Source organism: Rhinolophus sinicus, chromosome 3, assembly GCF_057876585.1.
Source record: "Rhinolophus sinicus isolate RSI-liver-muscle chromosome 3, RSI-T2T, whole genome shotgun sequence".
Lineage (NCBI taxonomy): Eukaryota > Metazoa > Chordata > Mammalia > Chiroptera > Rhinolophidae > Rhinolophus > Rhinolophus sinicus.
In genome coordinates this window covers 81109460-81122398 of record NC_142503.1, presented here as the reverse complement: position 1 = coordinate 81122398, position 12939 = coordinate 81109460, and the positions used below count along the sequence as shown (strand labels likewise).

General features: G+C 32.4%; 1 protein-coding gene across 2 annotated transcripts in view; it reads left to right on the top strand.

Moving 5' to 3' along the window:
* The window catches only part of DTWD2 (DTW motif tRNA-uridine aminocarboxypropyltransferase 2), a 113109-nt gene that overhangs the window by 36770 nt on the left and 63400 nt on the right, over positions 1–12939 (top strand). For both annotated transcript variants that reach the window (XM_019746522.3, XM_074328577.2), the window contains exons 3-4: positions 3199–3293; positions 5502–5694. In XM_019746522.3, coding sequence (XP_019602081.3) covers positions 3199–3293; positions 5502–5694 — 288 coding nt within the window. The remainder of the gene's footprint in view (positions 1–3198; positions 3294–5501; positions 5695–12939) is intronic.

Sequence of the window (12939 nt, the reverse complement as noted above, 5' to 3'; positions counted from 1 at the left end):
TAAAGCTGCAGTGAACATTGGAATGCATATATCTTTATGGATGAATGTTTTCAAATTTTGGGGGTATAAACCCAGGCTAGGGATTGCTGGATCATATGGTAATTCTATTCTTAAGTTTTTGAGGAACCTCTGTGCTTCCTTCCATAGCGGCTGCACCATTCCCACCAACAGTGTATGAGGGTTTCTTTTTCTCCACAGCCTCTCCAACACTTGTTATTATTTGTCTTGTTGATGATAGCCATTCTAAAGGGTGTGAGGTGATACCTCCTTGTGGTTTTGATTTGCATTTTCTTAGAAGCTAGTGAAATTGAGCATTTTTTCATAAGTCTGTTGGCCATTTGTATGTCTTCTTGGGAGAAGTTTTTGTTCATGTCCTCTACCCATTTTTAAATTGGATTGTTTGTATTTTTGTTGTTGAGTTGTATGAGTTCTTTATGAATTTTGGATATTAGCCCCTTATCAGAGGTGTTGTTTGCAAATATCTTTTCCCATTTGGTTGGTTGCCTGTTTTATTGTTGGTTTCTTTTGCTGTGCAGAAGCTTTTTAGTTTGATATAGTCCCATTCATTTATTTTTGCTTTCACTTGCCTTGCAAGGGCAACCTTTTCTTTAATGTTAACAACAACATGCTGTGGTCAGAATTGTGACAGTTTGGTCACTAGCATTATTTTATTGCATTTAAACTTACATCATTGTGCAGCTCAAATTTACATAAAATGGTAGTTTACTGGCCATAACAGTGTTGGCTAAAACTTAACTTTAGATGATGAATGCTGTTTTCATTTTGTAGTATCATAGTATGGTGCCCTTTTATTATTGTGTGGTTCCAGACTTAAGATGGCTTTTAAAATGTAGGTATTTGCATTGATTTGTGGAAATTTTAGTGTTTTCAAGTCCTTCCTTCCTTTCTTCCTTCCTTCCTTCCTTCCTTCCTTCCTTCCTTCCTTCCTTCCTTCCTTCCTTCCTTCTTCCCTTCCCTCCCTCCCTCCCTTCTTCCTTCTTCCTTCCATCTATCCATCCATTCATCGATGGTTAATTCACAATTTAGGTGAGCAGTCCATAATTATGTGTGCTACAGTTGTATATTATGTATATATGAGTACAAGTATATCTATATTGTTTTTCCATATCACTCAAGGAATTTTCCAATCTTAATCTAACTCAATAATACTGGGCTGCCTTGTGCTTAGTTTCGGCATACTATTTTCAATAAAAGAATATGCCAATTTGATGACTCTCCCTAAAAAGTGATTGAAAACCATTTGGATAGGCTGTAGGAGGTGCCTTTGGGAATAGAAGACTTGATGGAGTACATTTCAAAGAGTAGGCATATGTATCTTGAAGATTACTTAAGGGTAAAAACAAAACAGTTATCTCAAAAATAACAAAAAGCTGTACAAGAAAGATTGTGTTAAACTGCTTGGACTCTTGTGAACAACGTACATGTAGCCGTAATGAGGTAAACTCTGTCTATTGATTTAATTAAAAATATTAGAAGATGGGAGGGTAAGGAGTGATGTAGGAAAGCGGAATCCTCATTTATTACGTAGTTATGAGTAAGGGCTCAGGAGCCAGACTGCTTGAGTTGAAATCCTTCGCAGCTCTGTAAAGTCCATAACTGGGCAAGTTAATTAACTTCTTTGTGCTTCAGTTTCATCATTAGTAAAACGGACACAGTAAAAGATATTTGTTATAAACAAATAATGTAATTATAAATTTGTTTTTAATATAGTAAAATCATATGTAACATTACTGTTTTGTGTATTAATTTGTTAAATAATTGATATTCCTAATGGAAAGTAAGTAATATTGCTATTCTTTAGGGACATTGTCATTTTTTGCAGAAGCAAAAATAGTCAAATTATCACTGTGAGGATATACTTGTATATAAGTAGGATTATATAGCTATTATAAAGATAACATTGTACTGTATGTCGATAAACTGATTAGAGAGTGGCTCTGTTACTTAATTTGATCAAGCATGACTTTCCCAGTTGGACCAGTAGAGAAGAGCCAGAGTGTCTGAGCAATATAGACCAAAATAACCAAGAAAGGTGTGAGGCCAAGGCACAGTAGCTAATCACCTGGCTGTAGTGGGGTTACGGATAGAATTCTTGTGACAGCAAGAAAAGTGATTTTAGTGTTGGAAGGTAGGACGTTGAAAAAAATCACTTGTGAGAGTTAATGGAACTTATAGAAATGGTTACCAGATTTCTCCATTCTAAAGTTTTTATTTTTTTCCATGTCAGTACTCTTTATTCTTTTTTTAAAAATTTTAAATTATTTTTTAAATTGGGGAATATTGGGGAACAGTGTGTTTTTCCAGGACCCATCAGCTCCACGTCAAGTCACTGTTTTTCAATCTAGTTGTGGAGGGCACAGCCCACTGGCCAATGTGGGAACCAAACTGGTAACCTTGGTGTTACGAGCACTGCACTCAAACCACTGAGCCAACTGGCCACCCAGTACTCTTTATTCTTTGGAAGTAAGGCCATAAATCCAGCCCACACTCAAGTAGGAGGGAGAGATTAATAAATTCCACCTCCTGGAGTGGGGAGTATGTACGTTTATTACTTGGAATTCTTCTATAAGGGAGATTTGTCTCTTCTCTCCCATTTATTTATTTTTTCAATCATCTCTTATATCAATCTGAACTCTATATTTATTTTATACTTTGGTTGTAATCCAAATACTATGTTACCTATTTTGTTGCTCAAATTGTTCCAGTTTGGCTGTTGGGAGCTCTTTCAGATTGGTTTTGTGTGCCTTTGATATACCCTGTTGTTTTCTTTTTGTTTTTTTTTTTTTTTTGAACACGTTCTTGCTTTCCGGATATAAAGATCTAGGCAATTATCTTCAAGTTGAAATGCTACAATATGTAATTACTGTTGAAATAAAAAGTTTGTCAGAATAAATGATTTAATTTAAACACAAGTTTTACATTTTTTATTATCTTGTAATTTAATGTTATCTGGTTTGATCAGTAAATCTTAAACATACCTAAATAGAATAAAAATGTACAGGTGTATAATATTTAATATTGTAAATCAGAGAAACTATAGATCTTTCTATTAAACTGTGTTCTGTAGTAGAAGTTTTGTAAAACTTCTATATAATGTTCTGAAACAAATGTTCATGATAAAATTTTTAAAAGTGTGTATAGTTAAAAATCTATGTTTTAATATTTTTTTAATTAAAGGAAAGCAAAGTGTTGCGGACAGTTCCTCTACTAGCAGCATGCCTACCCCAGGACAAGTGTAAAGTCAAGATTGGTCGTCGCTTCAGTGAAGAAAGGTAAATTAACTTTTAGGGCAATTTAAAATTGTTAACTACATAGATCTTTAAAAATGGTTTTCTTCAGCTTATCCATTCGACCTACAACATGGTACATTGGAAGTGGTGAACAAATTTAAGTTCTGCCTTCTCCTCAAAATAGTACAAGATAAAGCAAAACAAATAAAAACATTCCCCCAAAACAGACCAAAGTGGAATAAACAGAGCAGTGATTGCATTATCTGAATTCTATACTAATATTATTATATTGGGCCTAGAAAGTATATATATTTAATGTTTATTTCATTTTTGTTCAAGATGGTGGGATACTTGTATTAGGTTTTGTTCAGTTTTTCTTCTTTTTTAATAATTATATATGATATACATTTATATAAATAAACACATACCTATCCATTTTTAGCCCATTAAGGCTTTCCTAAGGTATAGTGACGAGAACTATACTTAGTATTCTAGTTATAAGTACATCATATATTTTTTTAAAGGATAAAACATCTTCTGTTATATTTAAAATATTCCTTGTGATTTGGTCCAGTATTTTTAGATGCAGCAGCCCATTAGTTGATATCTCCATTGATGGTTCTCTGATGTTCTTGGATCGTATTTCACTCTGTGATAGAACACGTTATCAGAACTATATCTTATATACTGTATATATATTTCAATTTTTCTACAAATCATTTCTTACCTTTGAAGCATACTTATTGCTTTTCTGCCCATTCACAAAGCCTTCACAAATTACTTTGATCCTGTGTACACAATTCAATATATTTTTAGATGCAAAATTTATTTTCCCTTGAAAATACGGAAATTTCTTTTTCAGTTCACTTATGAAAATTCTAAGACCAGTACTAACACCAAGTTCAGGGAATCAAACTTTTTCCTTCCTTTATTATTTTAGCTTTCTTTATTATTTTCTTTATGGTATGAAAATGAAATCATATTAGAACTTTATAAAATCATCTTCTCTCTTCTCTGAAACTGTTTGTTAGACACTTTTCTCATGTAGAATTTTCTGTTGCAGATTTTGCATTGGGTTACCCTCAAAGGAGAGGTTTGCTCTGGGCTTGGTGCTGCTGTTGGGAGTTTTGCAATTTTGTTGGGCATGGAAGTGAGATCCAGAGCTCTCTACATGGGGAGAAGCCACATCATTAACTCTGTGACCCTGCTTTCACACAGAAACTCTTTATAATGATAGTTTCTCTCTCATCCTTTGGTGGATGTGCATATATTGTTACACCTAATCTGTCAACTTGGATCTAGGTTATTTTAGTGCAAAAGTGGTATGCATTTATGGTGGTAGAAATGGAAACTATCTGGGTCATCCCAGACGTTTGGCTATTGAACCCTTCAACGAGCGAGCTTGAGGATGAGAAGCTTGACCTTTTCCAAATAGCCAAGCTTGAGTCCATTATATTAAGTAGTTTAGTTTTTTCCATGGTGCCTAATATAGTGCTTACTCAGTAAATTATTATTCCTGATGGACTTTAAACTAAAGCTGATTAACATTATTGAATTAATATTAATCTGGTAATTGAATGATTAATTTATGCTTTTGTTAGAGTATGTGATATAACGATGGGGGAATGATTCTGAGACATTTACTTTAGGTATCCTTTGTAAATGGAATTTAAAAATACTTATTTTCAAAAATTTTTTGCCTCTAGTATACAAGAAAACAATTGGGTTTTGCATATCAATCTCTATGCAGCGACTTTCTAAATTCATCTTAGTTGTATAAAATGTTCTGTAGATTCCCTAGGACTTTCTGTGTAAGTAGTATTATTAAATGCAAATAAGGTCATTTATACTTCTTCCTTTGTGATTTTGTATGTCTTCTATTCCTTTTTCTTGCCTTATTGCAATAATTGGGACTTTCAGAACAATGTGTATTAGGATTGGTGAAAGCCAACATCTTTACCTGGATCCACATCTCAAGGAACATTGTTAAATAAGATATTGGCTGTACATTGTTGTAGATGCCATTTATCGGTTTGAAGAAAATGCCATTTATTGTCTTTAATTAACTCTTTAACTTGTCTCCTTTCCCCTCAAGGTTGTTTTTTATTCAGCTGACAGAAGCTATCTCATTTATTATTACATCTCCAGCACCACAATGCTTTGATATGTATTTTTGAATGAAGTTCAATAAGAATAGTAAACTTTTTGTTCCCAATAAGCTAATAAAGATTTTCTTTTAAAAACTTTTAGAGATCCTGAACTTTCAGCTGTTTGTCGGAGGTCTGGTACATTAATATTATATCCAGGGGATGAAGCTGCTAATTTGGAAGAATTTATATTAGATTCTCCTGTTTATCCTTCTACAATCATCATCATTGATGGTACATGGAGCCAGGCTAAGGACATTTTCTATAAGAATTCCTTGTTCCGACTGCCCAAACAGGTAAACTCGTATTTTAACATAGACTAAATACAAATGTAGGATTTGTTGTATGTGTTATCTGTGAGGGGATAGACATACATTTTTATGTATGGCTTTGATGGTATTTACATATGTGAATGTATATATAGATATGCATATGCTTATGTGTGTGTGTTTGAGATAAATATATAGAAAATTTAAAATTTGTCCTTCTTTCTCAATTCCCACTTTCAAACTTCACCATAGTTTGCTATATTAAGAGTCTCTCAGGCATTTAATCAGAGAAGTCTAAGGATTAATTATGTCTGTGTGTATTAATGTTGTCGTTCAGAACTGTTGTGTTTAACACTTTTATTTGGTAACTAAATTACCTTGTTCTTGTAAGGAATGACTGAATTTTTATGAAATACTTTTTTTTCCTTCGTTATTGTAATCGTATGGTTTGTCCTTCAATTTGTTGATGTAATTAGTGATGATGATGATACATTTCCTGATATTGAACCATTCTGGTGTTGCTGAAGTGAACTCTACTTGGTCATATTATTAGGTTGGTGCAAAAGTAATTGTGGTTTTTGCCTTTATTTTTAACCTTCTAAACTGCAATTACTTTTGCACCAACCTAATATATTATCCTTTTGCTACATTGCTGAAGCTTATATTTTATTTAATTGCATTGAATTATAGTTTATATAGTTTTTGTACTTTTATTATCATCAGGTTTGGATACTAAGATAACATTAACTTCATTACATAAATAGGAAAGATTTTAATATTTTTCTATGGCCTGGATTAGTTTCAACAATATTAGAATTCCTTGCTCCTTAAAAACTAGATGGAATTCACTGGCCAAACCACCTGGTCCTGGTCTCTTTAAAAATGGTGACTTTTAAAAACTTCTTTCAACTTTTTATGGAAACTATTCAAGCTTTTTAATTCTATTTGTTTTAGTTTTTAATACCTTTTATCTTTTCTAGGGAATTATTTCTTTCCCCTGAGTTAAATTGGTTGCCATATACATGTATATTTTCATACATACTTATTTCAATTTTTTCTGAATGTGTCCTTTCTGTTTTCTAATTTCTCTCTCTCTCTCTCTCTCTCTCTCTCTTTCTCTCTCTCTCACACACACACACACACACACACACACATTTTTTCATTGAACAGATTCAAACGAAATTTCTCTATTTTATTGCTTATATCTATAGTATTGTTATAATTTATAATTTGTTTTGATTCCTTTCTACCCATGGATTATCAATGAGTTCTTAATTCTCAATAACATTTTTGGTTACTTTTTTATTTCTGGTTTTGTTTGATTGTGATAAAAGAACATTGTCTGCAATATTTTGAATAATATATGATGTGTATGTGGATAAGTACATGGTCAATTTTTGTACATGTTCTGTGATTATAAAGAATTCACATTATTTAGCAAAGAAAGTGTTTATATATTTTTTTAAAGTTTGTTGTTTGCATTTTTTATACGTTTTTGTTTTTGGCATACTTGGGCTATTTGATACTTAAAAAGGCTTATGTAAAGCTTCTGTTTATGTATTTTTTAATCAAGTCTTCACTGCATTTCCAATAGTTTTTGTGTTACATATTTATCAACTCTGTTAGGTGCATATAAGTCATGTACTTAGTGAAAAATAATAGTGAAACCTGATTCTGAGATTTAAAAGTCAAATTCTTTGTAGTGTAATTTCTTTTGACTGAAATGCAGGCATGGTTTTTAGACGAGATTCAAATATGAAAAACAATTCTAAAAAATAACTTATGTGTTGAATGCTTTTAATAGGCCAGTCCCAATTCCAAGTGCTTTACATGTATTGACTTGTTTTAACTTTCTCCAAATCCCGTGAAGTAAGTATTGTTTTTTGTTTGTTTGTTTGTTTTATCTTTTTTTTTTTTAATTAAATTTATTGGGGTGACAATTGTTAGTAAAATTACATAGATTTCAGGTGTACAATTCTGTATTACATCATCTATAAATCCCATTGTGTGTTCACCACCCAGAGTCAGTTCTCCTTCCATCACCATATATTCGATCCCCCTTACCCTCATCTCCCACCCTCCACCCCCCACCCCCCTTACCCTCTGGCAACCACTAAACTATTGTCTATGTCTATGAGTTTCTGTTTCTCATTTGTTTGTCTTGTTCTTTTGTTGTTTTTGGTTTATATACCACATATCAGTGAAATCACATGGTTCTCTGCTTTTTCTGTGTGACTTGTTTCGCTCAGCATTACTCTCTCAAGATCCATCCATGTTGTCACAAATGTTCCTATATCATCTTTTCTTACTGCCGAATAGTATTCCATTGTGTATATATACCACAACTTCTTTATCCATTCATCTATCGAAGGACATTTTGGTTGTCTCCATGTCTTGGCCACCGTGAGCAAAGCTGCAATGAACATTGGAGCACACGTGTCTTTATCTCGGTATTGTTTTTAATCTTAGATAGCAGATGAGGAAACTGAGGCACAGAGATGTTAGTTTGCTTTAGATCACATAAGTATTTCACAGTAGAGCTGTGATTTGAACCAATCTAGGTTAGAGCCAAAGCCCATGGTCTTAATCTAAGTATACCTGCTTCTAAAATGGAAAATTTCCATCCAAGATATTTACGTATAGAACCTTTGTAGGTTTATCTAACTTCTTAAATATTCCTTGTGTTCCACAAGAACCAGTTCATAAAAAGCATGGATACTGTTAGATGGTGGTATGTTACAGGTAAAATTTTATGTTCACATTGCATTTAGATATTGCCCAATATACAAAAAAAGTTTAAGGAAAGTGTTACATCTGTGAAACATTTTAATGCATATTTGAATTTCTGTTTCTATTTTGTATGGATATGCTGTGTCTGTATCTCTAATCTTTCATTTTGTGTTAACTACATGACTACCACAGAAATGAAGTACATAGTCACATTACACAGATTAAAAGCTACTTAAAATATTATCACCGTAATTATTTTATTCATTTAAATTGAGTAGCAGATAATGAAATAGGTAAATTGAATAATTTCCCCAGTCCTACTATGCCATATATTTCTATCATCTTTTATGCTTTTTGTTTTTCCAAATCAGAAGCTAATATAAGTAAATATTTGTTTAACCTTGAAATAGATATCTTACAACTGTGAGATACAAAAAAAATATACTTAAAAGAAATATCAGATAGATTTGACTATGTGTGGGAAAATACCACCATAAACTAAAGTGAAAAGACATATAGCTTTCTGGACAAGTATGAATCAGATAAAGGCATCATACAGTTAAAAGTTCTTAAAATGAGTAAGATGTAGGTGAAAAAGCTCAATTAAAAAATGGCTGTAGATAGGAAAACAAAGTTCACAGAATAGAAAGTAAATGTATGTATAAAAATCATTATTTACCCTTGTAATTATATGGCAACAGATACTAAATTATAAACATTTATGCTGAAATAACTTCAAACTTACAGAAAATTTTAAGAATAATAAAAGGTCCCTCAGATACCCTCAGGTGTTAAGAGTATGTCATATTTGCCTTCTCAGTGACTGTCTGTCTGTCTCTCTGTCATTCTCTCTAATTATGTTTTTTCTGAACCTTTTGAGAATAAGGAGTACGTATCCAAATTTTACTTTTTGAAGTTGAAATTTTGCTAGATGTAGTCCCATAAGATTGTTTTTTCCTAAATATTTTTTCCTGAAGTAAAAAAAATAGTACTTTAAAACTGAACACAGTTTATGAAAACTCATGTTATATTCATATCTCTCGAGACAGTTTCATCTTAGTATACTTGGGAAATATCAATAATCTTAGAAATAATAGTATATATAGCTTTTTAGAATGTCATACAGTATCCAGCCCAAATATGAGTATGGCTTGGTTAGATAAACTATATTTCTAGAAGTTGTTGCAAAAAACAATGAAATCTGTACATTTACTCTTTCATATATATATATATATATATATATATATATATATATATATATATATATATAAATCTAACATATATATATCTCAGAGATAAATACGTAAGTTGAATTGAAAAAGAGATTGATTTTTAAAAGTAACTATAGACATATCCTTAGACATCTAAAAATTATAAAATGATAATTGATAATTACAGTCAGTTCTGAACTCCCTTCTATAAAACTAAAAAGGTTTGCTTGTTTTTAATATATTTTTGAATTATTGAAAAATTTCCCATTTATTTGTGATGATTTTTAATTAGTAACCCTATTCCTCAGCTTTTCTGGAAAAATATTATATAATAGACTTTTCTAGGGACTTTCATAATGGATACAACTAAATTGTAAGTAACATGCCTCTTTTATGGGTAGTGACAGAAATCCAACTCAATATAACTCAAACAGAAAAGGAAGTATATAGGTCATGTAACTGAGGAGCTCAGAATGGGTAGGAATGGCTTCAGGATTGGCTGGATCTGGTTCTCAAACAGCTCTGTTTTTGAGGTTTGTGTTACTTTGTGTTGGTCTGATTTTCTCTTACCATGACTTGACTTACTCCTTTCTACTGGAAGAGGTCTGTGGGGAGAAGCAGATTAATCTCTTCTTGGTTTTATTTGTCTTACTAGAAAGATGATTTCTCTTTCCCAGAGTAGAATCCTGATCGTCTTATTGTTGGGGTTGGGGGTGGATGGTGGTCCCATTGCATCCCATTGTTGACAGCAGGACCACATGAATCAGGAAGAAATTCCTCAGAAGACGTGGGCTGTTTTTATCAGGATGATTTAAAATCATGGATGGGCCAACCAGAAACCATAGATAACTACAGTCTACGACTCATCAGTTGTTTCCTTATAAAAGCATGCTTGTTTTATATATTTCTTGGTTCATTCAAAGTTAGTGTTCTATATAAATATTTAGTAATTCTCTCTTATAGTCTTGTTCACCAAGTGAAAAATAAAAACGTAAAAGGAAAATATAGGTCAGTTCTTGTGTAAGTTTTCCAAATCTATAAATAATGTAGATTAAGTTAACTAGATGTTATTTCTAAATGTAATTAGTCATTTTTTACCACCCCCTCAATGTATATACACCCACATATTTGCTTTTTGCATATATTTATCTTAGCTGTTACTCTTAGTTTAGTCAATCGATTCACTTTTTGTAATAGTATAAAAATTTTGCTCCATATGCATGAGAGAAAAAGGCACAAAGAAAACAAAAACCAGAATTAAAATTCAAACTATTATTTTCTTTCCCAAAAAATATATATAGGTTTTTGTTTTCCAAATAAGCAAGTTACCATATGTGAATTTCATACTTACCTAATTAGGAATGAAAGAATCGTAATGCAAACCCATTAACTTGGCCGCCTTTTAATCTGGGTTTCTATTATATCCAGACCATTTGGCAGTGAATCCCCTCCCTCAGAGGAATTTTTCACAGGGGACTCTTAACATTTGCTAGGAATAAACCCAAGGTGAATATGGAAATGTTTGTAGAGGCTCCTGGCTTTCTCAGAAACGTATTTTCAGTGAATATTTGCATATCCTTGTTCTGCTGCCTGTAAAACTTCCACTTAAAGCTTAATTTCTCACTTGATAAGCAGAGCACTGTTGGGAGCACTCACTGGCTAAGGCATTTTCGTGAAAACTTTTTCTTGTGTCTACGTAGAGCTTTTGCAGACTGGTTTATGTTACATATCATGAGATTCAAATTTACCATTCTCCTTTTCATTTTTTTATTGAGGAATAATTGACATATAACATTATTTTGGCTTCAGATGTACAACATAATGACTTGATAATTGTATATATTGCAAAATAATCTGCTTAATAAGTCTAGTTATCATCTGCCACCATACATAATTACATTTTTTCTTGTGATGAGACTTTTAATTTTAAAATCTACTCTGTTAGCAACTTTGAAATATGCAATACAGTATTATTAGTTATAGTCACCATTCTGTACATTCTGTCCCCATAACTTATTTTAAAACTGCATGTTTGTCCCTTTTGCCTTCACTCATTTTGCCTACCTTCCCACCAACCTGTTCTCAGTATCTATGAGATCGCTTTTTTTTGGTTTTGTTTTTGGTTTATATTTAGATTCCAATTGTAAATGATATTCAGTATTTGTCAGTCTTTGTCTGACTTATTTCACTTAGCACAGTGCCCTAAAGTTTCCTCCATGTTGTCGCTAATAGCAAAATTTCCCTTTTTATGATTAATATTCAGAGAGAGAGAGAGAGAGAGAATCATTTTCTTCATTTATTCATACATTCATCTATGGACACTTAGGTTGTTTCCATACCTTGGCTATTGTCAATAATGCTGCAATGAACATGGGAGTGCAGGTATCTTTTCGAGTTAGTGTTTTTGTTTTCTTTGGATTAATTAGCCTTTTAATTTTATCCAAAACTTGAATTTTGTTTACTTCTCATACCAGCATTGGGAGTTGGCTTACTTTTTAATGCCCTTATACCCCGAAAAGCAATTTTTTTAAATTTAAATTTTTATTATTAGTTTCAGTGTACAAAACAATGCAATAGACATTTCACCCCTCACAAAGTGATAACCCCCTCCCCCCAATCTTGCCCCGTTACATCGTATGTATTTATTACAATTCCATTGACTCTATTCCCTATGGGAGCAGAGTCATAGGGACATAGTCTATGTCCCTGTAGACTCCATGTCCCGTGACTATATATATATTAAATTATAGTTGACATACAATATTATTCAACTTCAGCTTCAGGTTTACAGTGCAGTGGTCAGGCATCTACACCATCCATGAAATGGTCTCCCTAATAAGACATGTTCCCATCGGACACCCTACAAAATCTTTACAACATTATTGATTAGATTCCCCAAACTGTCTTTCATATTGTAGTTACCAATTTATGCTGTCCAATCCCTTCCCCTTCTTCCTCATCCCCACACCCCTCCCTTCTAGCAACCATCAGTTTTTCCTCTATATCTCTGACACTATTTCTATATGTAAAAGATTCTGGAAAACTAGGGAATAATACAGCCTCATTGAGATATAGATTCTGAATAGCCTGTTCTATTATACTTACTTTTGTTAAGTGAGTTTTGTACTGTACTTTCCAATTAATATGCTTTAAATTAGTGCCAGCAAAATAACTATTTGATGTCATGAAACTTCAGTGTTCTTGGGGCACAGTGAGAACGGTTGAATGTTAAATGTGGAATGCCAAAGGTTTACTGTAACAGTGATGAACTCTTTTGACTTTTGTTTCAAAGATTTTTCTATGTTGTAGCATGTATCAATACTTCATTCTT